We start from the raw sequence: 25446 nt of genomic DNA on the forward strand, positions 1-25446 counted from the left end.
AAGTCTAGCTGACAAGTCATACAGACAAGGTGGATGGAAAATGGGGCAGCAGGAGGAGATGCCCAGATCCTATCAGGACTGCTCGCTCCCCATCTTTGTCTGGGATTTATCAGCTAGTTGGCAATACTTGGGTTTTCCAAACACTTCTACTGAAAGGCCAACTGCAGAGCTAGGCGGGTCTGTGGGTATTTTTTGGCAAGGTTGCATAAATGTTAGTATTCTAAATATATCCAGTTGCCTTAGTTAAATGACCAAGTAGCCAGTCTCACTGGCTTTCTTCATTGCACAGTGGGAGAAGGCAATTCTGGGAATGGCCACGTTTGTGACATGAAAATGGTAGTATGGTGATGCCAGTGAGGTGATGTGCATTCATTTCACAACATAAAGACATTCTGAACTATTTTACCAAGCAGCCTTACCCCATTTATCATAGGTGGGAAAGATATTAAGTGGACTGGCCTATAATTTTCTGAATCTCCTCAGAGTGTCTGCTAAACAGTGGTGTCCAGTCCTCTGACATTGATCCTGATTAAATGACAAGTTGTAAATTTTTGTGGGGAGGCCAGCACTTTCCTGTTTTAACTTATTAAAGAACTCTTGGGTTGATGCCATTAGAACCCAGTGATTTCTTAGTACAGGCTCTCAAGATGCACTAAGATAAACTTCTCTTGTTGCCTATATAGCATTTGCTTTCATTGCTCTAATTTGCTTCCTGAGAAAGTCAATCTAGGCCAGGTATCTACCCCAGTTTGGTAGTAAAGATACATGGGAAAGATTCAGTTCCTTGCAATGCATGCATGTTCCCTGAGGATATCTTTCACTGCTTTTTTATTTATTGGCCCAGGCAACTCACATTGGTTTTCCGCTTCATTTATTTAGTTTTTTTTATTTCCCACATGTGTAAAACTATAGGAATAATATGCTTTATAATACGTATTATTGTACATATAATTAATATTGCAATTATTTTTGATTTTTTTAAATGACAGAATGCAAAAGAAGGTAAGAATCAGATGGAACAAAGGAATAACTACTGTAACTTTTTAAAAAGTGTAAGAAAACTTTTTAGTAATTCCTGTCTTTCCATTTGTGTTCACAATCACTAAAAAGAGTTTAAATATTATTATTATTATATTCCCTCCATCCCTCCCTGCCTCCCTCCCTTCCTTCCTGAGAGGGGAAATCTCTTAGTTCAAGAGAGGATAAAAATTGTACTTAGGATCTTTCAATGGAGATAAATCAGGGGTGTCAAACTCAAGGCCCGCAGGCCGGATCCAACCCATGGGGTGCTTAAATCTGGCCCATGGGGCCGGACTGGAAGTATCAAAGGACCACCCCATGGTGCCTCTGGTGGCTAAAACGGGCTGTGTGTGCCCCCCCCCATGCCTTGTTTTCACCTTCCATGGTCTCCTGCAGCACCCTGCCAAGAGAAAATGGCCCCAAAAATGGCCTTAAAAGGGCCCAAAAACAAGCCTGAAAATGAGTCAAAAATGGGCTGAAAATGGATTGACAAACAGCCTGAAATCGGCCCAAAAAAACACCCTGAAAATGGCTGAAAATGGGCCAGAAAACGGCCCCAAAACGGCTGGCAGCGTGCTGTAGGAGGCCATGGAGGATAAAAACGAGGTGCAAGGGTGTGTGTGTGTAGACCCCCATTTTGGCCAGCAGGGTCCTGCAAGAGGCATCCATTCCCATCCCCAGAGAACTACAATGCTGATCTGGCCCTCAAATCCAGTTTGACACCCCTGAGATAGATGATTCCCAAATCAACTAGAGTCCTCAACTCCCCATTCTTCTGTGATTTTATCTATATACTACAGTTGATTTAGTTAAGAAATAAATATAATGGCTTCCACAATGTAAAAAGGGGTCAGCAGAGCTTTTTAGTATTGTTCAGGAAGCAATAAAATTTAAGGATACTTCCTTCAGGAAATGGAAAAGCCTGATTGAAAAAGGAAGTAGAGCACAAACATCCAGAAAAAGAAGGAAGGAAGGAAGGAAGGAAGACTATTAAATTTATTAAACAAACTATGCTTCAGTTAATTATGGATTAGTGTATTTTTATTCAATTTATATAACTGCTGAACTCACATTCATATGGTAAAACCTAGCTTAATCTCAGGGAGAGCACATTAAATCAGTCCAGTCTCTGAAAATCTAGCCAGCTGTAATAAGGAGGATATTGAATACATAATCAGGATGGCTTTCCAGGTCTGTATGATTGTCAACAGCTTCCTTCTCTTTTTGAGATATATTGCAGTGTATATGGTAGCCGCACTGAGGGGAAAAGAACGAAAGGCAAACATTAGTAGACTTTTGTCACCTTGCCATTTTTCCCAGTTTCCTTACATAGGATTCCTTAAACAATTCTTATGTAATTCAGAATGTAATCATGGATTCTTAAACTATGAATCACGATCTGATCATCTTAATCCAAAACTCCTTAAAAACTAAGGCTGCAACTATTCAGATAATTACAGAAGGGATAAATTACTTACATAGAACAGCATTTAAAAGAACTTCAAGATAAACTTCATAACTCAAAAAAGGATTTAAAGTCCTGTTGTAATAAAAAGGTGGGGGGATAAAAATGGGGGTGGTGGTGGTGGAAATGGTGTAAGCAGTTCAGGAGAAAAATTCCTTTGCTTTCTAGTAATTAATTGACATGGTTGCTAAGTGAAACATCACATGACTATGATGGACTTACGATGTCACTTTCTATTTGGTCAATAAGCTGTTAAGCAAAATTTCATGATTGTGACTTGCAGTTTTACTGCTGGCTTCTCCATTGACCCTGTTGTTGGAAGCCAGTTGTGAAGTGTGCAAATGGTGGACACATGACCGTAGAATGCAGCAAGCCATAAATGCCTGCTAGACTGCAGAGATACTGCAATGGTCAGTTACTTTTTCAGCACTATCGTAATTTCTGTTATTAAACAGGGCAATCGTTAAGCGAGATCTACCTACATTATTATTTATACGCTGTCCAACTCCCAGTGATAATACCATAGTTAATAGAATAAGCTTAACTTTGCTTCACAGAAAAGTTTTTATTGTCACCAGATTCAATGATCTGCTGTCAAGGTTTCGGGAAGAGAGGTGCAGCAATCTTCGCTTTCAGCACCAAATTTATCTCTGAATGGAGGGTATTGTTGAATCTTTTTTTTTTGCCAAGTTGTCCCTTGTACTATATGACGCTCTAAATGAATATTACCCATCATTAACCATTCCAACTGCACAGTGGAAAAGAAAACATGTTATTAGTCAATATGCTTTTAGAAATCTTCAAAATGTGACAAAATTTTGCACAGTATGGTTAAGCATCTTGTGTTGTACTTTCTCATTTCCCCTATAGTAGCATGGCCCATGTAACAACAGCCTGTAGCGTTATGAGGTCTTAGGTATTGCCTTTAAATCCCCTCAAAGTTGCCACGAATTATTTTGATGTATCCTACGTTATTACACACACACACACACACACACACACACACCACCTCCCTTTTAATAGACCATGATTAAGAAGTTAATAGGCAAAATATGCTGCACTGAGACATTGATAGCAGTGCCTAAGGGAGGCAGGGAAGGAACACTGCCAGGACGCTCAGGGAACCTGTGTAAAAGTCTATTAGGAGCTGTGGAATTTGCTAAGGCAAATTCCTGATTTAAAAGATGTTCATTTTTAATTATTACTCCCTCCTCCCCATTAGTTTAATTGTCATTACAAAACCATAAACCGAATTTAACTTCCAAGCTAGCTTTTCTTAACTTTTTTGGGAAGGAGCCCCAAGTTCAAAATCAAAGGTCAGGCATCCTGCTTTAGGTCATCCTGACTTGGCTCTTCTTGCAGGCCTCTCTATATTTAGAACCATTAAAGAAGCAGGCTTGGGATGATGATATGCCAGTCGTATATGGGCCAACCCTTGCAAGAATGGAAAGATACCCATTTTTGGAGCCATATTCACCCCAAAATTTCTCCTGTATGGGTACCCACCATTCATCCCAAAAAGTAGTTCTCTGCTGCAAACAGGCTTTCCAAAAGGGATTTTCTTGTTTAAACTTGTTTCTAACGGATTCTTAAAAACAGTAGATCTGGCATTATAAGGTAATTAAAAGTCTTCAGGTACATTCTCATTGCGTATTGGGAAGAAATTTAAAGACAGTGATTTCAGTCACTGAAATACTGAACTCTTCTTCTCTGGATAAATTCAAACAGATGTTTGACAACCTTCCTTCTATTGAGGTTGCTTGAAATGGGATTCCTGCACGGAACAAGTACAGGATGGAATGAATGGATAACCTACTGGTATTTTTTCTGACTCTCCTTTCTATCATCTAGATTAGCTAAGAAAGCTACGGGGTACCAATGTGCCTGCTCCTTTTGGCACAATAATCCAAGTGTTCATTGCTGCCGCTTTCAATACCAGCAGCATCCTATTCCCAACACAAATGCACAATTGGCAGCTTGTCTCTTAAGACCACTTAGCATAGTGCATGGTCCCGATCCAGGCTGTCAGGAATGTTCCATGTGTTACTTTCAAATAAGAAAATCTAGAATATAGGAGGAATGTCTATGCTTAGATAGCAGTTTGTTTGTTTTCACAAACTAATGGAGATATGGAAAGTTAGCAAGACAAGAAATGAGATATGGACCATCTGAATGTGTGAGAACTAACCCAAGTAGTAGTCTGGTCAATACTGGCATTTATAATGCAAACACCAAGAACACCAAGACAAATAATTTTATATTTGTTGTTTGGTCGCTCATGTTCAACCTCTCGCGACCTCCATGCACCACAGCACACCGGGCCCCCTTGTCTGCCGGACTGTGCTCAAACCCATGTCTACTGTGTTGATGACCCTTCATATTACCTAGTGTATTTTTCTCATTAGATCAATGTAATATTTTCTGGTGTATGTTAGGAATCCTTAATGCACATGTTAATCTTGTGTTATTTTTTCCTAGCATCAGGGACATGTACTTAATCTTGTCTCCCCAAACACCCTGGAGTTTGTGTAACAAGAGATGAACCAGATATACAGATAAACCACACCGACACACTCCCCACAAGTATAGATTTTTTTATTTACAATACCCTATAAAAATGTAAATTTAGAAATTTTCATTAATCATAACCAAACCAAAAAGTAAAAGCACAATAATAATGGACCACTTGATCGTGTATACTGAAGGAGTAACAGTGGGGGCGAGGGCTCAAGGAAGGGGTGAAATGTCCAGTAGAATGTGGTTTCAAGAGGCAAATAGGGGAAGAGAATACTGTGGAAAAGCAGCCAGTTAGTAACAGGAGTTCACTGCTTAGAGGATGCCTACATGTGCAAATTGTTTTTAAAAACAGAGTAAAAATTAAAAAAAAAAAACCTCACCACATTCCAAAAAAATAAAAGACAACCCAGCAGGACTTAGCAATGTATGATACCAAAATTCAGTAAGATTAATCTGCTCTAGAGGAATTCATTCCTGGTACCTTCTTGGTTAGTCTACAGGGAGATCTTGGCCAGCTTGAAGCAAGGTGCAGGTCAGAGACAAGCTTAGGTAGAAAATGAGTCTTGGGAAGACTAGACACGTGTGCAAAGATGATGTTGCTTCATCACAAGGTTCAGAAAGATGACTACTTTGTAGGGAATGGGCAGCACTACAATGCGGCATCTACCACAGGAAGAGCAGAAAAGACTCAGTGGGTCAATCAAGAGGAATTCCCATCATCTAAAAACACACTCCAACGTTATTAGAGGCACAGAAACATCAGGCCTCTCCATTTCCACAATAAAACGACACCACCACCCCTTGGCTCTGTGTTCTTAGCAGTGATACAGGAAGGGTCTCTTTTTTCTATTAGTCTCCATCAGTAGTGTAGTGGGCAGAGGGGTCTGTGTAGGGAGGAGAAACCATTGCAAAAGTGCTAAGGAAAAGGATGGCAGAGCTTGGGTAGAATTCAATGCAACAAGGGCATGCAGAAGGGAAAGCACCACCCCAACCAAGCTCAGGGCAAGAGAGCAATCTTCTGTGCTGGGCCAGAGACATAACCCCATAAGGATTTATTTGAAGAAGGCACTGCCTCCTCTTTGCCCACTAAAAAATGCTGGAGTGACAGCAATGATGGACACCAGCATGACAACACTCTTGAGCCCTTCTACCGTATTCCTTGGATCAACCTGAAATAACAGAAGGGAATAAAAACTGTGAGACGGGCTTTGCAATACTAGCCAGAAAGGTAACAATTCATTATTTCAGTATACAACTTCCAAGCAAAAACTGATAATCTGATTAAACAAATTAAAAGGCATGTTTATTTGATGTAACGGTACAGTAGAACCTATCTTTGAAAGAAAGATAATTATTTCTAAATAATGTGAATAAGATTACATGTTTCCATGCATAAGCTTAGTCTAAAGGAGATGATAGGCATGAATAAAGCATGATGAATGCCAGAAATTTCCATTACACCTTTCTATGCCTCATTTCAATTAGGCTAAAAATATTTCGCAAAAACATTTCAACCTGATTCAATGTTCTGCTCATATAATGTCTTTGACATGTAATGACATTACAATTATTTGATTTGGAATACCCATATTTCTCTTTCCCGCCCACCTGTTTTCTTTTTTAAGCTTGTGCTACCAAAATACTGTGGGAGTTTTAGAAGAGGACTGTATAAATACCCATAACATCTAAAATGTCTCTCCTTCTTGCACACACTACTTTATTTGCTCCTTTAATACCCCATCTTTCCCTCAAGAATTCAAAGTGGCATATCTCCCGCCATTTTCCCCTACAACAATCCTATGAGGTAGGTTGCACTAAGAGTGATCAATACCACCTTCTCCAGTCCCTTCTCCACTACTATTCTTAATTTCTTCCCTTAATATAACGCTAATAGGACATACTTACTGCAATTTTGTCTCTAGCACATTCAGCTTTTGTTGATCAACATAGCGAGAGAAGAGAGATAAAAGATTAGAGGGAGTAGATACTGGCTTAGCCAAGACCGCCTGAGGGATTCGAAGAAACTCCCTAATTGCCATGATCATCACTTCCATCCTGTCAAGAACAAAGTACCAATGGTTGTGAAAACAGTGACTTCTATTCAGTGTTCGATACAGAAATTAAACTGTGGACTATGGAATTGCCATGAAAAATGTTCCATTAAATAAGTTGGCTTTATATTCTGAACATCTTTTTAAAGTCTAAATCACTGTTCCTCAACCTCAACAATTTTAAAATGTGTGCTCTAACTCCCAGAATTGGGTGGGAATGCTAGCTGGGGAATTCTTGGAGTTAACATTTACACATCTTAAAGTTGCTTAGGTTGGGAAACACAGGTCTAAATGTATCCAACATATACCATTTTAAGACTCACCACTGATTATCTTGTGTGAGTTCTGTGACAGAATCTGAACTCTGCAACTCCTCTCCTCGACTTAAGACCAAGTATAGCAGAGAGAGGCCAAACTAAAGAATGAGGAAAAACAAAACAAAAAATTAAATCTGCATACTGCAAAGCAAGCCACATATTGACACTCTCCCAAGTCTAAAAAAAACCATCCTGCCTGGGAAAATGGATGTTTGTGGTCAACCATGATCATTTTGTGGCCCTGAAAGATTACCTACTTCTGCACCAAAGCAATTCTCAATTATCGTTAAAAGAAAGCTAGAGTGATAAAAAGCACTCAACATAGCCAGGCATCTCAAGGAGAATTAACTCATAATGTAGGGGGGAAAGCGATACCATGTCAAGAGCTTCATTGAACAAATGGTACAAAAAGCATTCCTATCTTAATGACTATACCCAGGCTATATTACAGACTTAAGTGTCATAGATTGTCTTCCCTTCATTCCTCAGATTAATTTCTGGGAGAGGGAAAACTCTGAAATTAGCATTATTCCACATTTCACATGTAGTCTTTGACTTATGATGACCATCTGAAATTGTGACAGAAAGGGGACTTACAACATGGATTCAAAGTTCCAATGGCTGGGCCCTCTTCACAGTCACATGACCAAACTTCAGGCCCTCAGCAACACGGCTGCATTGATGGTCGTTTGCAGCATCCCAGGGTCACATGATTTTACGATTACATTGGCACTTCTGATTTTCGGCAAAAGCATGTCTATAGTGAACAATTAGTTCACTTAATGATGTGGTATTTGCTTAATGACCATGGATTCCCTTAACGACTAGCGCAAAAACAATCATAAAGTTGGACTGGCCACATGACAGTTATAACATATGACTGTAATAGGCAGGCTCCATTACAGTCATATGTTGAGTATTACCTATACATCCTGAAATGAAGTAGCACCCTAAACTGGAACCAGGCAGATATGGTAAGGAACAGGGTGAAGCAAAGTAAGAATTAGAAACCTTGTTCTGGAGAACTGCTGTGAGATGGAGGTTGGCAGCTGTGGTCACTGTTCCACGGTGAGGTAGGTTCATTAGCTGTTGTAGGATGCTGGTAACAGTTCCCAATGGAAGATGATAAAGCACAAGGGAAAAGGGCCTCAAGAGGCAGGGAAGCACCTAAAGAAGGTTATGTTAAAAACACGTGTTAGTTAGACATGACCCACACCTCACAAAGAGATGGCCTGGAACAAATCTAGAGTACCACACCGATTTCTAAATTTTTCAATCTAGTAGAAATTATAGCACATTTTTATTTGCTAAATAACAGTAAATAATGTTTCAGTTGTTACTGGAAAAGAAATGGGGGAAGGAGAACTAAACTATATTACATATGGAATTAAATTATAGCAAGGTTATTAAATTTTCATTCAAACCGATGTCATTAATGAATCTTGCCACTAGAGTCCTTCTGGATTAAATGAGCTCAAATACTCAAAAAGTTTTAATACCATATTTTAATATAAATATTCTAGATATCTTCATTCAAATATAAGTCCATCCTTTATTTCCATATATGTATTATAACAGTGAAACATCTCAATAACAACAAATCTAAAATACAGAATGTTTCTTTTCATTTCTCAAGAAAATATGTGAAAGTTTACAAAGGAATTTCAGACTGATAAAATTCAGGGTTATGAATAACCACAATGGTGTCCTTTAAATGTTTTGGACAGAACTTTCAATGACACCATTCCTCTGAAAACTAGTCTCAACCCTGCTGGCCTTCCACAAAACCTGGCTTTTCTCAGATATAGGGGTCAGGAAGTGATGAGCCCGTGAGTTGTGTGAATTTGTTGTTTGACTCGTTTATCTTCTATGGACTTTTTTCTCATTAGTTTTGGTGTGTTATTTTTGTTTTGATGTTTTTATTATGCTAGCCACCCACAGCTGCTTTATGTGAGGTGGGTGTCATAACAACACAACAACAACAACAACGATGATAATTTTTCTTCAGGTTACATTTACCTCATCTTGAGCATCTTTCTTGATTAGAAAGGGCAAATTCCTGGCTGTTGCCATTAGTATCTCAGCTGCTTGTTCACTGGACAAGAAAGGTAGGATCCGTGCAACTAGATGTTTTCCTTTACGTATACACATAATCTGCACAAAAGGGTCATCACTAAGTCTGATGGAAGAGGATATATATAACTTTCAGTTAGAAACCAAACATGTAAATGGTCTTTATATTTTTCAAGTAAAGCAGATTTCTTGATTTTGGAATAATTTTTAAATTTAAAGTTTTACCACGAGCATAAAATTTATGCCATGAAATTTATGTTTTTAAATCATAAATGTATGGATTTATGCAAAATCATTCTGAAACATACAACCGAAGGATATGGAAAAGATTTTAGTCTGGGCTGTGTCTGATTTGATGTTTTTAATCTGTTTCTATGTTCTTTCTAGTTTTGTACATTGCCCTGAGTCCATTGGAGCTGGGTAGCTAATAAATTCAAGTAAATACACTTTCACTGGGAGTTGTACTGGCCATATTAATGTTGATATGTCACTTTTATTTTTTGCTTTTACTTAATGAATCATCTTAAGCTGATCTAGCAATTAAGTGATTTGAAAGGTACATTCAGCTCTCTTTTGAGAAGTGAGGGACAAACTGTGAGAAGTTGTTGCAACTGTTGTGACAGCAGCACTAAGCATGGGTCCCAAAATAATAGTAAGTCATGGTGGAAAGGGAAAAACAAACTCCAAAATTATTACATATTTTTGTACTTTCTGATACAAGGAATCTCTACTAAGCATTAGAAAGGAATTCAAAACAACATTTTCTTTACTGAACTGTTGAAATTGTACTAGGTAGTTTCTTACCTTTCTTGATTGGGTACCTTTCCCCTCAGATTGTCATACATGTCACAGATTTTCTGTTTTCTCTCCTCCATCAAGGCCAACCTGTCTCCCTCCAAGCTCAAAAGGTAGCGTCTTTCATAGTCTTCTACATCCAAGAGGAGGCTATATGTCTAGGTATCAACATACAGGTTTTAGCCATGTCATCTAACATTCCAACACTTCCAAAATTTGAAAATGGTTTTGAACTGATAAATCAAGTCCTTGCTCTATTGACAATAGGTAAGGACAGATTTCTGACTTAAACAGGTGAGCATCTGGCTTGGTTTAAGATCTTTTCACGTATTTAAAAACTGCACTATAAGAACAAATTAATTCAATAAATGAATAATTATGGTTAAGCCACTGGAAGGATGCCCTTCAAGGAGACTATTGTTGAAATCGTATCTTAATTCAAGTCAGCTGTTCTGCACTATGGAACTGATTTCAATTAATCTGCTGCTACCAGCAGGATTATCAGTAATTATTTTTAATCTGAAGCTGGATGAGGAATTAATGCCAAACTCACTTTTTCAATAGTGAAGAGAGTCTGGCGCCTTTTATCTCGAACCTGCTTCTCCTTAGTTTCCTAAGGAAGAGACAGAAATTACTGTGTTATTCAGAAAATTTCTCTCCCACAACCAGAGAAAAAAATTCAAAAATTTCCTTCGTATTTCAAAGGAAAAACATGAAATAGTAAGACAAAACACCAACTCAAAGACAAAGTAATTGTCACAAGAGGAACTTACATCTTCCTCTCCTCTTAAAGTCACAATAGCATCTATCATTTTGCGGGGGTTGTTCACGCTGGATACGGTCAGCTTCCCTAGTGAGCCCTCAAACTGCACTGCAAGAACAGAAGAAAAACAGTGCAGATGAGTCCGATGAGTCAAAACTGTTTGTCTGAAAACTTTGTGATCTTTACATACTCTTTGGGTGTTCTAGTCTTTTTGCAGGTTAGATAATGAAGCCAAGCATGGACAAGGTGACTCTATTTTGACTTCATTAAGAGCTCACATCTATCTACCCCTACAAAATGCTTCTATTCCTTGCTTTCCTTTACTGCCACTACAGCAGGGGTGTCAAACTTGATTTCATTGAGGGCTGCATCAGGGTTGTGTTTGACCTCAGTCAGGTGGGTGTAACTGGAGTGGGCATGGGCAGCTTGATGTCACTCATGTCGGTGGCACCTGTGGTGGCCCAAGCGGGGTTGGGGGGGGGATCTATTGTCCCCAGCGGAGGAAGATGGGACTAGGGAGAGCACCAAATCCTTGTCCTCCAGAGGAGCCTCGCTGTCCTCCTCAGGCCTTGCGAAGGATCCCTGGACGACGATGCAGGTTGTCCATTGTCCTAGGCAGTGGAGGGCAAGCAAGTTTGTTTTGTAGCACTCTGTCAGCAAAATTGGAGCTCAGGAGGGGTGCTCCGTTTTCAGGTGCAATGGCCTCCTGTAGCACTCTACCAATGAAAACAGAGCTTGGGAGGGCCACGCATGCCTGTTTCAACTCCTGCAGCGCCCTGCCAACAAAAATGGCCATCACCAGGTTGTAGATCAGCACCCGGTCGGCCTGGGCCGGGCCAAGGCACTGCAGGCTGGTCCTTTGCTGCTTCCAGGGCAGTCCCATGGGCCAGATAAGCACCCCACGGGCTGGATCTGGCCCCCAGGCCTTGATTTTGACACCCCAGATCAACAGTATTATGCTAAATCTATTTCAGTAGAATTGTAGAACTGCTGTACATGAGAGTAAAATTAAACATCATGTGTGTGCATGAGGAGGAATATTTTTCCTGAACATAGGAAGCAAGGAAAATAGTAGGAAGCACATCTTTCCAATGGATGAATTTTACCTCCCATGTACTCCATATATAGACCAGCCCCTTCCTATACATAACAGAAACTTACCTGGCTTATAGGCATGCTCTAGTTTCGCCACTTGTGGGGTGATTAGTTTTGTACGCTCCTTTTTAGGACCGTCGCCATGCACTTCCTCAGCTGCAGATAATTTTTCTAGTTTCTGAAAATAGTTCTAAGGCATCAAAAAGTTGGTTAGAAGCCAGCTTGAACATCATGAGCTTGCCAAATTTTTGAACAAAGTAAGAATTCACTGTTCCACCCAAACAACAAAGACAGAAACTTTGTATAAATGATCTGCAGAGAGCAGAGGAATAGAAGCAGAATAGGACAATTTCCCCCCATACACTGCATCTGTTTGGTCACTTTCTTATCTATCCAAGCACCCTTCAGATGCTATTGTCTGCATCTTCCATTAAGCATAACCAGGGACTACAGGACGAACAGTCACTTGTTCAAAATAGTAGAAAACCAACCTGGTAGTAGAAGTCATCCAAATAGGGATCAGTGCTTTGCAGTTGCATCATTTGGATCTTGGATACCCAATCTTTCTCCCGTTGCAGCATAAGATTAGCATAAGGGTCCTTCCTGATCTGCTCCTGATGGTTATTTCGGTGGCTCCCTCGGTCCCCTGCTGACCCATTTAGATTCCTGTGTTGACTAAAAGAAATGCAACATAATCTGGCAAAATACAATTAACAGCTGTATTCTGTGTCCTTTGAAGAAAATTTTTTGGAACAGTAGCCTGAGACTTATAAAGCACAGGTCAATCTTAAGCAGAGAAGCCCCTTGTAAGCAAATTCATACAGCTGTCATGGAAGACAGCTCCAGATCAGTAATTGTTGTGATACAATTTCAATCAATAACTTATGTTTTGATAGGGCAAAACAATATTCTTAGGCTGAGTACTTCTTTCAGTGAATAGGGCAATGAAGAAACAGAAGTGTAAATGGCAGATAATGGTACATGTATCCAGTGCAGATATTTTTAAAGCCTTGTTGAAAAGAGCTAATCATCTGTCAAGTCCAAAAGTTCACTGCTTGGCCTATAAAAATGCACAAGAGGAATACACTTTCCTGTCTGTTCTTCATGTCTAGTCAACAGATGCTTTGCTTATGGAAATTCAATTTTAGCCATTATGGTTAATAACTAACAAATTTACAGATTGTTCTAATATAGTACTCTAAGGCTCTGGATTTTCTCTCTCCTTGCGATGTATTTTTGAAATTTTTCAAAGAGCTTTTAAAGAGATTATTCACTTTTCTACAGTTGCTTTTGCCATCTCTAGCTCTAATGATAGGGTTTTTATCTAGCCCATTCCCGGAATTCTTGATTTACATGTTTATAAGCACAATCATGTTACAGAAGCACTGCAACTGCACAAGTTGCTTGGGACTCACAAAAAATTGAGCTCTAACCTCACCCTTTGCACTGTGAAAGCAATTAGGCTCTCCTTTATCTTCATGAAAGCAAAGAAGCATATTAGATACTCACTTCCTGTTCTGCTGCTGTCTCTGGTGTAAGAGTCGTCGATGTTGTGGATGAAGGTGAGTTGTATCTGGCCTGAACATCTGTGGCCGTGGCCTGGAAAATAAAATATCCTCTTCAGAAAGGGTCATGGAGTGTTCATAAGCACAACTCAGTCCAGCAGTATGTTAAAAGGACGGTGGAAGAAGTAGGTTACCGTAGATTCTGCAAGTGAGCTCCAGGACATGGGGAGTGATGTTGTGATGATGGCGTAGCTGGTGTCCCAAAAAAGGCACGAAAGCCACCAGCTGGAGGCATCATCTGTCCTACTCGGCCCTGGAGCAGTTTTGGATTCATGGATGCAAGAGGGCTGCCAACAAGACCAGAGACCCGTGCAAACTGGCTGGGAGACATTCTCCCTGCCTACAGAGTGGAGAGGGAAAACAGAAGCATCAGATCTTCAGCCACCCATACAGACTCGTTTATAGTTCCACTGTTCCTGAATGCACGAATCAGGAAGTGACAGAGTCACAAGCAGCAAATACAAAGAGGAAGAACTTGTATAGCAGAAGTGAAGATGGGATGAAGGGCACATAGCTCTTTTCAGGAAGAAAGCTGAATGTAAGAAAGGAAGAGAAACCAAGGGCCAAAAAAGGACAGGGCCAAGATACACAATGAATCTGATTTAATATAAACATATAATTAGCAAATTCAGGGTTTCATGCATCTTTGGGATTTCAGGTTCCGTTCCTCATATAGAAAATGCACCCAATAACAATGGAAATGAGAAGGAGTGGTAGGCTATTGCTTACCTGTGCTCCTCCTAGTAGCTGTGCTCTCTGGAGGTGGGTGAGAACAGGTGTAACATTAGGAGGGAACGGATGGCCTAAGAGGGAGTTGTTCTGGTAAAAGAAATGGAATACTTGAATTCTTAAGGTAAAATTTAGTTTGTTTCTAGAGACATTCAGAAGGAGAAAGGAAAATACAAAAACTAGAAATGCTTGAACAATCACAGGGAAACAGAAATACCACTTATTCATTTGTGCATCCAGAATAATTATGTTAAAATACCAAAATAATTTGGACAGTACCACAATGAAAATGTAATTAAAACTTTTTAAATATCTAGTACAGCAACTTTTTCTGTCATACAGACAGGATAAAGAAAAAGGAAAGTGACAGAGAGGCCAAGCAATTCAATATAAAAGGCAATATTTTCTAACAACAGAGTGTCATACTTTATTGAATGGTCAATAAGATCTCTAGAGCACAAACCCCTGAAGGGTTAAGTATGGTTTATAGCCACTAGCATGGAGCTAATTTTGAAGCCAACAGTTTCATTGTGAGAGATCAGAAAGTCTTTATAAATTGTTATAAAAATAAAAGGATATGAATATTTTTCCATATTCTTTATTTGCAAAATGAAAAGCTAAAGTCAAAACTAATTGTTTTTGGAAGTATTAGGATTACTATTCCCCAAAGTTCCACTCTTCTTGAAGGTAGCATGTTATGGAAGTTAGAAATGTAGGAAGATTGCTCTGGGAATTTCCTTTCATTGACATGTTCTCTGCTGTCCATAGAGAATGAAATTTGCTCAAGATCAGAAATTATTATTTCAAAACAGGGCAGGCGATAATATAATTTAAAATTAGATTTATGACAAATCACCTTCGAGAACTTTGGAAGGATCAAGTGATCCAGGCGAAAAGGGGAAGTAAGACTCATTATAAAAGGCCGACTCAACATACAGAACTAATGAGGCAAGACTACCGTTACACTGCAGAGCTGGTTTGGAGACATCCTCTCACTGAAGGGACTTGGATAACGCTGCTGAATTGGGACTCTGATGTGGACAGGCTTCGGACATAAGATCTGTTGAACAGAAAGGAGAAGAAAGTAGAGTAAGAATCCAGGGCAAGTTGTTGAAGACTCAATCACCAATTGCTTCTGCCAGTTCCAACTTTAATTCCCAGATACCAAACTATAGAAATAGGACTGGAAGGTTCAGGCTGACATTGACAACGTGTCAATTTGACAGCTGGCCAAAAAGAAATAGTTTCTCTACTGAAGGAGAGCTAGCATTCAGGGAATGCTATCGCACATCACATTGCATTCTACTTTATTCTGTTCCTTTAAGCATCCTCTGCCCTAGATCCACACACTTTATTGTAGAAGGGGCAAACAATACCTGTTGGTTGAAGTTGGGCATGGTAGGCTGTTTAGGAGGCGTCCCAATAGGAACAGCCCTAACAGGAGGGCTGCCAATAACTGGGGAGCATGACCGCCTGGGTAGTGCTCGCTCTGAGACATCTTGCTCCTCTTCTCGGGACTGTGAAGGCCTCTGTGGTAGGGCATATTCCAGCACAGAGACGGAGTGCACTTCCTGAAGAGGAGAGAATCACATCTGGCATTCCCTTTAAATATTGCTTAATCAATATCTTTCTCAAGTAGCAGGTAGTGACTGTCAAACAGTAAACAGAAGTATTTTTTGTGGCAAGCAAGAACCAGCAGTGGGGGAGAGAGATTCTTGTTAAGTAAACACAGTACATGCAGCTTTAGATACTAGATAGTAAGAAACATGGGATCCCTTTTCATCTGTGCCAACAGTTCTTTAGAGAGAGGGAGAGGAGAGAGGGAGAATGAGAATAAATGATAGACTCCCCCTCTAATTTAGAAGAACAAATAGGTAAGCAGGAGCAGAAAGGCTAGCATGTACTGACAAGTAGTTGTTCTATCTTTTACCTTCTTCCTTCTCGATACATTAGATCTCACTCCCATAATTCTCTGTCAGCTAATTGAATGGGGACCAAGTTGGGAAAGGATGGTATATAAACTATCCAGCATGAAATTGATTTAATTCTCATTTAAAAGGTCATTAAATTTCTGATAACTAATTTTGTCTAATCAAAATTTTAAAAATTCCACCTTTTTTTTTTTGCAGGTGGTCCTTGACTTAAGCCTACTATTTCGGTTGTAAGTAGTGACGATTGTTAAGTGGCCACATCACGAGACCACAACTGATTTTATTACCTTTTTTGTAGTGGTTGCTCAATGAGCCTAGCATAAGTAGTCCTCGACTTACTACAATTGAGCCCAACATTTCTGTTGCTAAGCAAGACAGTTGATAAGTGAGTTTTGCCCCAATTTCTGCCCTTTCTTGTCACAAGTGTGAATCACTGCAACTGTTAAAGTTAGTAACACAGTTGTTAAGTAAATCCGGCTTCCCCATTGACCTTGCTTGTCCGAGGGTCACAAAAGGCGATCAGATGACCCTGGGGCATTGCAAGCGTTATAAATATATGCCAATTGCCAAGCAGCTGGATTTTGATTGTGTGACCATGGGGATGCTACAATGGTCGAGTGAAAAACAGTCATAAGTCACTTTTTTCAGTGCCAGAAAAGTCACTGAACGAAGGGCTGAAAGTCAAGGACTACCTGCAATTGGTGATTTTGGGAGGGGGGAGGAAATCATAAATTGTGGTAACGTGACTGTGGGATGCTACAAATGGTTGTAAATGGGGCTGGCTGCCAAGTGCCCAAATATGGTCCCTTGAGAACTTCAAATCCAGGTCATAAGTCCTTTCTTCAAGGCCTGTTGTACCTTCTAATGGTCATTAAGTGACCAGTCGTATGTTGACAACTATCTGTAATTTATTTTTGGCAGAAAATTTTAGATAATCTGTTAAAATGCTTTAATTCAAGTCTAATTAAGCACAGACATTGAAGGTGCCAAAATATTGAGCAAGAGCTGCACTCCAAAGTCTCTAGCTGCGCCACCTGGACTATCAGTAGATGAAACAAAGAGATAAGGTATGGTGTGTTGTTATGATCTTTAGGGCACTTTGTTCCTTTTGCAAAACTGCATTAACACAGATTTCTTTCTAACCTTTGGCCATCCCCAGTTATGGTAGCAAACTTTTTGGTTAAAAACAAATCCTTTATCAGCTACATGGCTCCTACATAGCTCCTTGAACGTTATGTAATGGCAATAATAGGGAAAGGAGGACACCTGACAGGAAAAACTAATTTCCTGGATGGTTCAGGAACACAATAAAAAGAGCACTGAACCTGAGTGAGGAGTGGTCCTCTAATGCGCCTCAAAACTGAGGGTCCATCCCAGATGCTTGAATTGAGGCCACCTGGCTGCTGGAAAGAAGAGAATAAAAAATTAGGGAAATGACTTTACTGGCTCTATGTGACCCAGTAAACATTAGATCCCATTTCCCCCCATCATTTCCATCACTCACTACATACCTGTACCAGAGGCCGAGTCTGCACAGCCTGCATAATGGCTGGATCTTCCAATTCATTATCAATCACCATTTTGCTAAGCCTCTCTGCCAGGTTTTCCTCATGATCACCCAACAGGTCCATCTCATCGGTAACTCTGCGATCCACTTGCTCTGTTGAGGATGCAGGCTTTTCTTCCAGCTCAGCCAATCTTTCGTGCGCTTCCTGCCAGTCATCGTCTACAAAGGAACGACACAAACAGCATTTCCCTCACATTTCTCCCATGTAGTATTCCCTAACTCCTCAAATTATGCCTTTATCTCCCAGGCAGAAGAACATCTCCTTGGAATAGAAAGGGACTTCCCCAGAACCTCTACATTCAGCAGTGAACATAGAACCAATTTAAAAGTTTTCCATGGAGAAGACATATGACTGTTTACCTTAATTATATTACATGTATAGGCAGAAGGTATTAGAGAACCTCAGTCATATAAATAGAAAGTCAGGATATATTAGCTATGTGAGCTCACCAATTGCACCAGCTCCAAATGTGTCATCATTGAACTGATCGATATCCTCATCTTCCTCAGCCAAATTATGAAAGGCTTCTTCATCTTCATCTAAAGGGCAGTCCTCAAGGGACTTAAAATAAAAGAAAACTTCAGTAACTTTAACCGACTTCTACAGTAATCCAAAAATATTATTCTAGAAGAAAGTCTAGAAATCTGTTTTCCCACCTAAACAAAACAAAAACCCCAATATCTATAATTTCACAAGTTGAGAGCTTATCTCTGCACTTCCAAAGAATATGCAGCTATCATCAGATAATTTGCAATCAAGACAAGAATAACTAAGAATGAACCTAGTGAAAAACATATCTAAATCCATACTGCCTTTACCTTCACAACTCATAACTACTTCCTGGCAGCCTTTTCCAATCTGGTACTTTCCATGTGTTGAGCTATAGCTTCATCATCCCCAGCCAGCATAGCAAGCCTTACAGGCTTGAGATTGTAGGGTCTGTTATTGGGGAAGGCTGCCTTATGTTGCTAATTAGGAAGAAATGACATCCCACAAGAGGTGAATGATTTGGGGTTCCTTAGGTAAAATACTTTGCCAAGATACAGAATCACATACCCTATTAGGTCAAAACAAGATACATTAAGGCAGGGTTGTCAAACTTGCGGCCCACGGGCCGGATGCGTCAAACGCTGGCCACGCCTACACCCAGTTTAGCGAAGGGGGGAAAAGTCCCAATACGTCACATGACGCCGCTGTGATGACATGCGTTTTGACATCCCTGCATTGGGCATTGCATGATATATGGGCCCTATCACTGTTTTATACCTTTTAATTTCATTATATCTACAGAACTGCAACTTTACCAAGTATATTTCACTCCTTCCTATGCTGTAATATTGTACCATCAATTCCTAATATGCATACAGAAATAAAATATTGGTGAGTACTATGAAGTTAGCATGTGTATATATGTGTTTCTGCATGTGTATATATGCATGGAGCACATCTTCTAGTACAATAATGGCAAACTGTGCAGAGAAACTTCATCACTTTTCCTACTTGGAAAATAATTTAGTTTTATATCAGAATTCAGAAGAGTATATGACAGGGTAGCTGAACTACATCATCCAGCAGCCCTGCCCAGCAAAGTCAATGTTCAGATATTTTGGGAGCTATCAGTCAACAACACCTGGGAGAGCCACAGGTCCCCAGTTTCTGGATAATGTTAGTAATGGAAAACTGACTAATTCACATGTTATGCTAAGGCATGATTAGTTGGATTTACACAAAACGTTGTTAACCATAATTCAAAAAGGACAGTTTTGAGTTCATCCAACAAAACTAAAATCAAAGAAACCATATCATAGCTTTGCATGATGCAGGAACCCAGATACTGTATTACAACACAACCCTCTTCCTTCTGATGTTAAATCTCCTGCTCCTTTTTTTCAGAAACTCATGATGCCATACACAACCTGTAGGATAAATTGGGCCAAAGAACAATGATTGGCCCAAACTCATGCTGTGACTTTCCATCGCTGAACAGGAACCTGAATATGGGTTTCTCTAGTCCAAGGTCAGTATCTTAACTACCATGCCCTATTGAACATTAAATTCATATATCATGCTGAGTAACAAACTGGATTCACATATTTTACTAGCCACAATATTGTTTGTTTGGATTTGCATTAACACTGTATATGACCAAAACAATTGTGGTTTACTATTCTTAATATATAATTTAGTGCAATGTGCAAACCTTGTCAACTATGGCTTCTTCAAGCCATTATTAAATAAACTATATTTCAGCACAATGAATCAATTAAGCTAATTCTCAATAACTAACTTGATGGTTGGATACCACCTGTTCTAAAATACTTTGTTCTCCCCAGCAGAATTATTCTATATAAATTTGTAAATTTAATATTATGCTTCCTTTTTAGCAAGGCATATCTGTTTCATGTAGTGAATGATTGCAATCATGACCCAATTCAAGATATATTTAGATTAAATATATATTTCAGTTTCAAATCACAACAATCTTCCCCCCAACAGAAAATGATTATGAATAATTTATCCGTAGTGAGTACAGAAATTTAAATTATGACAAGGAACAAATCATGTTGGAAGCAATTACCTCATATGTACTCTGTTCTCAACTCAATTGTCCTATTAAATTCTAAACTATTATATATCTTGAAGGAGTTAAATATAGCTTGCATACATATGCTAATATACAAGCAGTTTTTTTGCCTTTCTCCTGGATACCAGACTCAGCCTTTGATTGCAGGATAGAGCACAATAATGAAATTAAGTGTTTATGCATGTGTGTGTAGTACTATAACAGCATTTATATAGACTTTCCTTTAAAGGCAGAATAAAGATAATCCACAACTTACAAAGTTGTCTTTCTTCAAAGAAAAATAGTTATTTACCACACTGGCAATATTTGATTATTTATTCTGAAGCTTTCCTTACATTATCTATCAAAACATGTCTAGATCTTTGGACTTAACAGATAACAGATAATCAGAGTTGGGAGGGACCTTGTAGGTCATCTAGTCCAACGCCCACCCCAAGCAGGAGACCTTACACCATTTCTGATAAATGGCAGTCCAATCTCTTCTTGAAAGTCTCAAGTGTTGACTTAAATGTACCCCACTGCTTTATTTATCATATGTATATAAACAGTAATGTTCTATTGCAGAGAAGCTAGGGAGGAGAGGGAAGAAATGATGGAATGGGGAAAAGAATGCAACTTTCATTTTCTTATTTAAAGGGAAATGGATCAATTTTATTAATGCCACCAGCCTAGAGTGCCTTCAACTACTCTTTATAGTAACTATCATATTTCTTCAACTACACAGAGAGATATATAAAAGAGTGAGAGTGTAAAAACAAGAGTGTGATTACAAATGCACATCTCCTTGTTTTTACAGTCATTGTTACAAGTACAAAATGCTTAATGGAAATTTAAGCATAATTATAAGTTAAGGGATCATGAGTTCATGTTCTTAGACTGATCTGGGAAAATTGTATCTGAACCACCTAAAAGTATTATGTGGCTTGAGCCACTTTAGTAATTCTAGAAATACAGACTAAGTATAATGTGATTTACTATGATTTAGTGAGTTATATGAACCCAGCCATACATTTACAGAGAACAGCCTGAAGCCAGAGTCACATATAGGCACATCCACACTATATTGCCCAAAACTAGTCATTTCTCATAATTTTAAAATAGTAAGCACACAATAACTGTAGCCATGATTCCAAAACTATGTGGCATGGCACTTTGAGTTGCCACAGGGCACTTTGAATTTTTGCAACATACATTTCCAAAGCCGGATTTTTGGATAGTTTTTTGGTCTAGAGGTGAAAAAAATTAGAGACTTTAAGAGTGAGTAAATGAGAAAGTTTGGAAATCTGTAAAGCATAGGGTAAACCTTTTATAGGCGCACACACATAGCCATGGGGGAAAGCCATCCTCTCCAAATTTATAGGAAATAATGAAAATTGTAAATTTGACTGCTGTCTCTCACAAATGTTAACTTTTCCATCTTTTACTTTAGTACAGTGGCCCCCAACCTTTTGGGCACCAGGGACTGGTTCTGTGGAAAGAGGTTTTTCCATGGACAGGGTGTGGTTCTGGGGGCTGCCTGCCTGCTGCAGATGGGGCTTCGCTTGGTTGCGCGAATTGGTTTCTGGCATGGCCCGGACTGTCACCAGTCCACAGACCAGGCGTTGGGGATCTCTGGTTTACTACATTGTGCTAAATAGCCTTCTGTTCATCAGATCTTCAAACATGAGTTAGTATATGATCCCAGGAATAGAGTTGGTTATGGGGAAGACTAAAATTGAAATAAAATGGATCTTGTGTTACATGGAGCTTAGCTCATTAAATTGCCCAGAGAAAAGAATTCCATATAACACATTTGCATCCTTAAAAGTTATGCTTGAACCACCAAGCAAAATTCTAGCATCCAAGTTGTCACTTCAAGTTAATCCATTATGTCTATGTCTTAATGTTTGGATTGCAACTCGTAGTCTTTTCAGCTAGTATTGGTGATGCTGACTAGGAACTCTGATGGCTATAGGTTCATATGGAGGTCATCAGATTGGAAAAGCTTACTGCATTTAAAATATTTTTCTGCAGATCTGAATCTTATAAACATCATTAAATTAAGTGCTCAGAAAAAGAGGAACACATTCTATTGTCTCAAAATGCATCAATCCTGTCCTCCATAGGCAGCATCCAAATATAAACAGAGATCAAAACAATGGAATTATCAACTGATGTCCATTTCTTCTAAAAAGTTCAATTTTCATACTCATCCCTGCAGACAAAATGATTACTTCCACACCCCTGTAAAACACCATCCTTAAGCAACATTTATCATTTTGATGATTGAATTTTCCAAGCCACCAGCCAGTTGCGCACCTTCACTTATGAGAGTTACTAATCTCCACACATTTCCCAATCTCGATTTGGGTTTTCTCCTGCAAAACCAAACTTCCTTCTGTACCCTTGCCTTCCAATCCTGATGCACTATGTCACGACATATTAATTAAGCTAGATTAATTACATCGAGCTATGTTTCCCTTTCAACAGTATTTTTGACGGAGAAAAGGAATATAAATCTACGCTGTAATTCGCGCCAGGGTTTCTTAATTCAGCTCCACGTGTTTTCAAAGTTATCAGCCCCTCGGGAACAGGAAATACAGGGAAGCGGGGCAATTCTCCAAAGGCCCTGGCCAGCCAAAGCAGCTCCGGCAAAGCTGGTTTTCTTTTCTTTTTCTTGGTGCGGGAAACCGGCTGCCTAGAGTTGGGGGGAGCAGCCAGACGTCTTCCCCAAAGCATCGGCCGCCCTACAAGTGATCTCTGCCTTTTGCCACCTTTGGTGCTCAGCGATGAGACCGCCGGCCGGAACTTGGACGAAGCAAAGAGAAAGGACCAAGAAGACCCCGATCCCGCCACCCGCGAGATCCGCTCCGTTTGGCCAGGCCGGGTAAATCGCTCCCCTCCCGGGCGGGCAGAGGAAGGAAGGAGAGAAGGGAAACCTTCCGCTGGTAGATCAAGCCTCCGCTCCGCAAATGCCGGGGAGCTCTCGCGGCGGGTCAAAGGTCACCGCAAGGGTGGTCCCTGGCCGCCTCTCCCCTCCCGACGGAGGAGGCCCCGCCTGCGCGGGAGACCGGCAGCAGCCCCCGCCGCGCACTGCCGTCACCTTCTCACCTGGTAGCGGAACATGGTTGGCGGGGCGCGGGGGTCTCCCCCTCCCCGCTGCCCGGGAGGCTCCGCGCGGACCCTGCTCTACCCCGGGAACCCCGCCCCCCTGGTACGTGCTCCGCGTCTTGACGTATCACCTAAAGTCCACCACACAGATTTCCTCTTGCGTAGATGAATTCGGCGCGCATGCGTACTGGCGGCAGCCGTTCCTCTCGGTCCCGCTATTGAAAAGGAAAATACCGCCCCCCCCCATTCCTCGTCAGGGGGAGTGCCGCCTTAAAGGGTCAGGCGATGGTTTCTCTACAGGAAAACGCGGTTGCCCGGCTATATATGGAAAGCCTCCGAATCAGCTGCGGCGGATCATACTGTATATGCATTGAAGTTTCGTTACGGCTGTTTTCAAAATATAAAACGTGATTTGACCCCGCTGTAAGACCTGTTGGGAGGAACATAAAACAGCGTGGTTTTTTTGAGGGCTCCTGCGTCTTCCTTCCGCAGTAACTGGCACACAGTCGGGAGGGTGGGGGGGGAACACTTTTGATTTAAGATATTCCCAACAAGTAATATGAGCATCTCAAAAGTGTGTTCAAAATCGGATCCGAATCGCTGCCCAGCCCTAAGTAATATCAGAAACAAGAAAATACCTTTTTCCCCCTCTCACTTGGATGAGATTGGCATAAATCTTGCTAATTTTCCCCTGATTTTTTTTAGAAAGATTCAGTTTTGTCCTCCTGTCAAAGAATTTGGAGGACGAGGAGAAAGTAAGCCTTTCACTGTGCCGTGCGTGGACCTGTAAAAACAACCAGAAAGGCCTACTGGTCCAGCTCTTTTCCAACATGGGAAGGCATCTCAGTTAGACCAGGACAAAACGGACGGGGAGAGCAATGACCAGTGATGGGAGAGGAGGAGGACGTGTACAATAGGTTTAGTTTATTGATTAGCCCATAGGCCAGTGATGGTGAACCTTTTTGTTGTGGTATGCTGAAAGCATGTGTGTGCATGCTGGCACCCACAATGCAATGCGCCCCACCCCCCTGCGCATGTGTGTGCAACATCCCCCCACCTCCTTACCTGCACTACGCATGTGTGCGCCTCCCAACTGATTTTCGGCCTGTTTGAGGCCATTTTCGCCCTCCCAGAGGCTTGAGGGAAGCCTCTGCAGCCTCAGGAGGCCAAAAAACTGGCCTTCCGGAAATACTGGAAGTGCCCGTTTTCAGCTTCCAGAGGGTCTCTGGAGCCTGGGGGAGGCCGTTTTTGCCCTCCTGGGGGCTCGAGGAAAGCCTCTGCAGCCTTTGGAAAATGGACCTGTTTGAGCACTTCCGGTGAAATATGGCACCAGAGGCTCTCTGGAGGCCAATTTTTCAGCCTCCTGAGGCTGCAGAGGCTTCCCTTGAGCCTCTGCAAGGGTGAAAATGGCCTCAAATGGCCCAAAAATCAGCTGGGAGGCGCGCGCATGCACAGAGCAGGTAAATTTGGCTAAGACTCGCGTGCCTGCACAAATGGCTCTGTGTGCCACCTGAGGCATGCGTGCCATAGATTCTCCATCATGGCCATAGGCCATATCAAAATACAGAGTTCTTGTACAAAAGGTATAAGAGGAAATATAGCAGGTGAACTAGAAGCATGACCTGAGCCAGTGCAAGCCAAAAAACACAAGTTTTGATGTGTAGCAGAAAAAAGATGGGCCAAGGTTGCCTTTCCAATGGGCTAGGGTGGATAGAGGTCAATGAGTGTTTCTTCCTTCCAGAAATTATTCATGGTCAGTGTTACATCCTCAAACCCCACACTCCTTTAACCTTAAACTATCCACTATTGACCTCACCCCATTCCTAAGAGGTCTGTAAGGGGTGTGCATAAGTGCACCATCGTCAGGGATGGGATTCTACCAG

General features: G+C 40.7%; 1 protein-coding gene across 3 annotated transcripts; it reads right to left on the reverse strand.

The window, feature by feature from the left end:
- Positions 1–5064: 5064 nt before the first annotated feature.
- PATL1 (PAT1 homolog 1, processing body mRNA decay factor) lies at positions 5065–23752 on the reverse strand. 3 transcript variants are annotated; one of them, XM_026719632.2, is made up of 19 exons: positions 23564–23752; positions 18339–18450; positions 17833–18047; positions 17647–17724; positions 15767–15961; positions 15349–15450; positions 14391–14480; positions 13796–14001; positions 13606–13695; positions 12588–12771; positions 12163–12286; positions 11012–11109; positions 10792–10851; positions 10248–10396; positions 9390–9549; positions 8382–8537; positions 7377–7468; positions 6908–7057; positions 5065–6171 (listed from the first exon to the last, which is right to left on the reverse strand). In XM_026719632.2, exons 1-19 carry the CDS (start codon positions 23576–23578, stop codon positions 6150–6152), a joined length of 2298 nt encoding a protein of 765 aa, XP_026575417.2. In that variant the 5' UTR covers positions 23579–23752; the 3' UTR covers positions 5065–6149. The 3 variants fall into 3 exon arrangements, with proteins under 3 accessions (XP_026575417.2, XP_026575418.2, XP_087776891.1); XM_026719633.2 differs by having other exon boundaries at positions 17647–17721; positions 23564–23689; XM_087920765.1 differs by lacking the exon at positions 23564–23752 and adding an exon at positions 22772–22898.
- Between the last annotated feature and the right edge of the window lie 1694 nt (positions 23753–25446).

Source organism: Pseudonaja textilis, chromosome 1, assembly GCF_049901715.1.
Source record: "Pseudonaja textilis isolate UNSWEBS1 chromosome 1, rPseTex1.2, whole genome shotgun sequence".
Lineage (NCBI taxonomy): Eukaryota > Metazoa > Chordata > Lepidosauria > Squamata > Elapidae > Pseudonaja > Pseudonaja textilis.

Excerpts from the sequence above, each read along its gene's own strand:
- PATL1 (XM_026719632.2), bottom strand. Across the intron at positions 15,962-17,646 it reads GAGGACCACTCCTCACTCAG|GAAGTGCACTCCGTCTCTGT; the intron begins GTTCAGTGCTCT and ends TCTCCTCTTCAG. Across the intron at positions 13,696-13,795 it reads GCTCACTTGCAGAATCTACG|GCCACGGCCACAGATGTTCA; the intron begins GTAACCTACTTC and ends TTTATTTTCCAG.